Source organism: Hyla sarda, chromosome 8 (assembly GCF_029499605.1).
Source record: "Hyla sarda isolate aHylSar1 chromosome 8, aHylSar1.hap1, whole genome shotgun sequence".
NCBI lineage: Eukaryota > Metazoa > Chordata > Amphibia > Anura > Hylidae > Hyla > Hyla sarda.
Genome location: NC_079196.1, coordinates 122,657,918 through 122,662,599, shown reverse-complemented (window position 1 = coordinate 122,662,599; position 4,682 = coordinate 122,657,918). Strand labels below are relative to the sequence as shown.

Sequence of the window (4,682 nt, the reverse complement as noted above, 5' to 3'; positions counted from 1 at the left end):
TGTCCGCTCCAAGAGCATCTTGATGGGAGTGTGAGGAGTTTGTAAGATGATTTTGGCAAACCCCACTATGTGTTCTGTAGCTATGACTGCCCAGTGCACTGCCAAAAGATTCCTGACACAGTCCTCAAATCCTATTTCCACAGGACTCAATAACCTTGATAGGTATCCAACAGGAACCCATTTACCTTGTCTCTCCTGCAGCAACACAGCCGTAATTGCTATCTTGGAGGCGTTAACCTGTATTGCAAATGGTAAATCTGGGTTTGGATTGCTTAGAGCAGGTGCCTGAGTGAGGCTGATCTTCAGCCTAACAAAAGCTTCCTCATGCTCTTGCATCCACTCAAGGGGGTCTGCTTCTCGTGTGTTCCCTTTCAAGAGTTCATAGAGCGGCTTGGCTTTCTCAGCAAACCCCTCTATGAAGTCCCTACAAAATCCAACCATTCCCAAAAATTGTCTGAGGGATGTTTTTGTGTTTGGCCTAGGTAATTTCTGTATAGTTTCACACTTGTTTGGGTCAGGAATCCTCCCCCCTTTTGAAACTATGACTCCCAAGAAGGTCACTGAATCCTTCATTAACTGGGCCTTAGTAGGATTTAACTTAAGGCCTGCATTTTCAAGAAGCGCCAACAACTCTTTCAGTAATACGTAGTGTTTTTCCTTGTTGTCAGTTTGGAGCAATATGTCATCCACATATTGTACAATACAGTCAGGCTCCGAAAATGACAACAATATCTCAACCATGCATTTATGGAAGTACGTTGAACTGGACTTGAAGCCCTGTGGCAACCGACAAAATGTGTACTGCTTCCCTTGAAATGTAAATGCAAATTTGTACTGGCAATCAGGATGTATGGGGATTGAAAAGTACCCATTTGAGATATCTATTGATGAGTACACCGTGGAAGATGGTTTTAGCGTTGTCATCATGTCGGGCATTTTGGCGACCACATTTGTAACAGGAGGGGTACACTTATTTAATGCCCTATAGTCCAGAGTAGGCCTCCAACCATTTGGTTTCTTGACTGGCCACAAGGGGGCGTTGTTTGTTGACTGACACTCCCTGATTACATTTTGGGCCAGTAATTCCTCCAGTATTTTTTTGATATATGGAATGGACTCAGGAGGTATTTTGTATTGCCTCTGGGGAGGGGGATCTGGGCCTTCTACCATCACTACCATGTTTGAAACTTTGCCACAATGAGTTTTTGATGTTGCCCACACCTTGTTATGTTGCCACAAAATATCAGCCAGTTGTCTGTCCTCAGTTTTTAACAATGCAGCAGGGTCCAGAGAGTCAGTACTTTTGATCGCATCAATTCCATAGTTGTCAGTAATCATCCTAAGGCAGCCTTTGTATCGTGATCCTTTCCACAACATCCAATTACACAGATCAACAACAAGCCCATGATCTCTCATCACATCTGAGCCAATAATGGTACCTTCGTGTGTTGGAGATAGGTACAGACTATGCTCCACACCTAGGTTTCCCATGTTTATATTTATAGGCACAGATTGTTTAGAGGGTACCAGCTGTCCACCAAAGCCTCTTAGGAAAATGTGTTTACCATTAGGGTTCACAGTCAAATCCAAATTAGTCAAACTTACGGCTGCCCCCGTATCCATTAAAATCTTTGTACGATGGCCCCCTACCGTACCCTGGATACGTGGTCTACCGCCCTTGTCCCTATCTAGCTGGCACACTAGGGACAACACAGGGGCCTGACATCCCTATTGTTTCATATAAGGATTTGTTGGAGGTGGGGCCTTTAATTCATCTGGCATCTCTGCTATTGCTTTGCCTATCCTCCTGATCTCCTTCAAAAGTGGACCATATAATGTAGCTTCAGGAGTCTGAGGTACTCTATCAGCTTCATTATTTAATCCTTGCTTTTGTTGCAGTTTTTTTGGTATCAAATCTTTGCTGTTACCTTTCCTAGTACTTCTGCACTCTCTCATAGTATGACCCATATTTCCACACTTGTAACACTTTCCCATAAATCTCACTTTGCCTTCATTCTTAACTACCTCTGATATTCTCTTTTGGGGCTTGCTGTCATGACTAGTCTCCTGAATCCAGTCCTTTAAGATATTCAAAAAGGCTTGATAGGAATTTGCATTCCTTAAGGCAACCTTTGTTGGATAGTCAACAAAAGTGCATTTATTAGCCATTGAATAGAGAAAACTGCTGTCGTCAGGAGACATGTCAGGACAGTTATAGGTAGCACGAAATATGGTCAAATATTCACTGCAGAAAATAATTGGGTCATCCCCTCTCTTTAACTTAGCATTCTCTAGGGCATTGGTACCTCTGGTATCTCTTCCTCCCATCACTCTATGCAACTCTTTCAGCCTATCATTTGCATTTCCCCAGTTGGAGTTGAGTTCTGCAGATAATCCTTTGTGAGTGCCCACAGGAGGCTGCAACTTCTCACAAAGCTGAGATGGGAGCCATACACGAAATAAGTCACATGCATCTCTATTGTTGAGATTATACTGCGTAACCACAGCTTCCAACCTATTGGAAAGACTAATGGGTGAGGCACTTGTATCAAATTTCCCCAAAATTTGGCATAGGTTTGTTTTGTCCTGTATAGAGAGTGTTGTGGATTGGACACGATTGCTACCATGAATATGCAAACTATCCCTTCTTTGTCTACTTCCATCTGATACAGGAATAAAGAGAGAGGAACTATGATCTGGGGTCGATTGTAGATCATCTGCAGTGCAAATAGGCTGCTCCTCCCCCCATTTCCTATCTCTTTTCTCCTGTTCAGGGGAACCATACATTTGTGTTTGATTGCCACAATAACAATTATTAACTTTTACATTTTCCTGAGGTCTCAAGGTCCCACTGCAATGCTCTTTATGAACCAATTGTTTATTAGCATCATGTAACTGATTCTTAAGTGCTCTCACAACATCATCATTCTTTGCTTCTTTTTCTCCTAATGATGCAATTTGTAGATCTCTAAGCCTACATCTTTCCTCATATTCCTGTATTTCATCCTCCAAATCACAATTCTGTTGAACCAGTCTGTCCACTTCCTCTCTGAGCTCTTCACACTCACAACCATCACTTCCAGCACTAGCAATAGCCACAGTAATATCCTGTTCAACCTTATCCAGCTCACACCTTAACTGAGCCTTTTCAGAATACCATTGCAATTCCTTTTGTTCTGCAATCTCTTTCATTTTCATTAACATACACAACATATTAGCTAATTTCTCTTTCTTTGCTTTTTTACTCGCCTTTCTATGTTTGCTACTCGCATTCTGCTCATCACATTGTTTCATAATATCATTAAACTGGTGTGTCAATGCATCATCTGTACAAATCTTAAAACTAGCAGATGCATACTTTCCAACAAATTGATTTACAATTTCCATTTTTACCTACAATTCCTAGAACTACAGATAACAATAACTAGATATCACCAACTTACTATAGCCAGTAAATGATAGTACGCAAAGAAACAAAGATATCTCAAATAACTACTATAGCCAGTAAATGATAATACACAAAGAAACAAAGATATACCAAATAAACTACTATAGCCAGTAAATGATAATACACAAAGAAACAAAGATATCTCAAATAATTACTATATTATTGAGTAATAACTTACTACAAATAAACACAAAATTACTACAAACAGTAAATGACAATTTACTACACCAGGGACAAAGATTTCACATAATCCTCCCTACGGTAATTCACACTCCAAAATCACTTTCAGAGTCTCATGACCTTACCAATTCCTGACTGACCGTACCTCATATACCTGATCAACTACCGATCCAAGATCCAGGCCAAGAGTGATCTCCTATTGAGGCATAAGGCTACTTCCCCTTAACATGAGGTTCAGAGAGCTTACTCTCCCTCACTTTCCTCGCAGAGATGTCTGGTTTTATCCTTTAGATCCTATGAGTACTTCAGTCAACAGGGTACTAACCCTAACTTGCCGGCAACAATTAACACTTTAACAATTATACAGGCCTGAACTTCATAGACTATCAACAACACACATAACATAACATTGCTTATATACGATACAAGTAAAGGAACTTATACTCACCAATTAAACGCGTCCGCTCATTGATGCAGTGTTTTCCAGAAATTCAGGTTGATTTCTCAGGTGTCTTTTAGTATCCACGAACCAGCATGCTACTTATCCACCAAGGAAATTTCCCCTCGCTCTGTCTCTCTTGAAGTGGTTTTGGTCTGGTCACCATGCAGGATACTCCTTGGACTTTCAGGAACTGGATAAAGCAGATTTGAACGTCTGGGTCCTTCGTAGAGTATTTTATTCCACGATCCGCTGGGGTGCCAAATGTTGTATCTGTTGTAATCTGCTACCTACTCTATCCTGAATTAGTCTTTGAAATATGAGGAATCCAGACTTTAAGAAATAGCTTATTTACTTAGCAAAAGGAAAAATAACATGAAATGCTACAAAGCAAAATAAAATAAAGTATATAGCAAAACCTCCCTTCAATGTCCTATACTTGGTAAAGAATATAAGCATTAATAAACATATAAAATATAAAACCTAGTATCTAGATCTAATACTAATCTACTGCCATACAATTTAGCCTAGTATATATATCACATCAAACCACATTCACACCCATAACTCCACCCTTTGCTCCGGTATTGTCCGGCCTTCTTTGTTATAATCTCT

General features: G+C 40.3%; 1 protein-coding gene across 1 annotated transcript; it reads right to left on the bottom strand.

The window, feature by feature from the left end:
- Positions 1 to 1,728: 1,728 nt before the first annotated feature.
- Positions 1,729 to 3,387, bottom strand: LOC130284375 (posterior protein-like). The gene has a single exon (XM_056534655.1). It carries the CDS (start codon positions 3,385 to 3,387, stop codon positions 1,729 to 1,731), a length of 1,659 nt encoding a protein of 552 aa, XP_056390630.1.
- Positions 3,388 to 4,682: the final 1,295 nt, after the last annotated feature.

What these genes read in the sequence shown, in the direction of transcription:
- LOC130284375 (XM_056534655.1), bottom strand. Translation starts at nt 3,387, where the DNA reads ATGGAAATTGTAAATCAATTTGTTGGAAAGTATGCATCTGCTAGTTTT.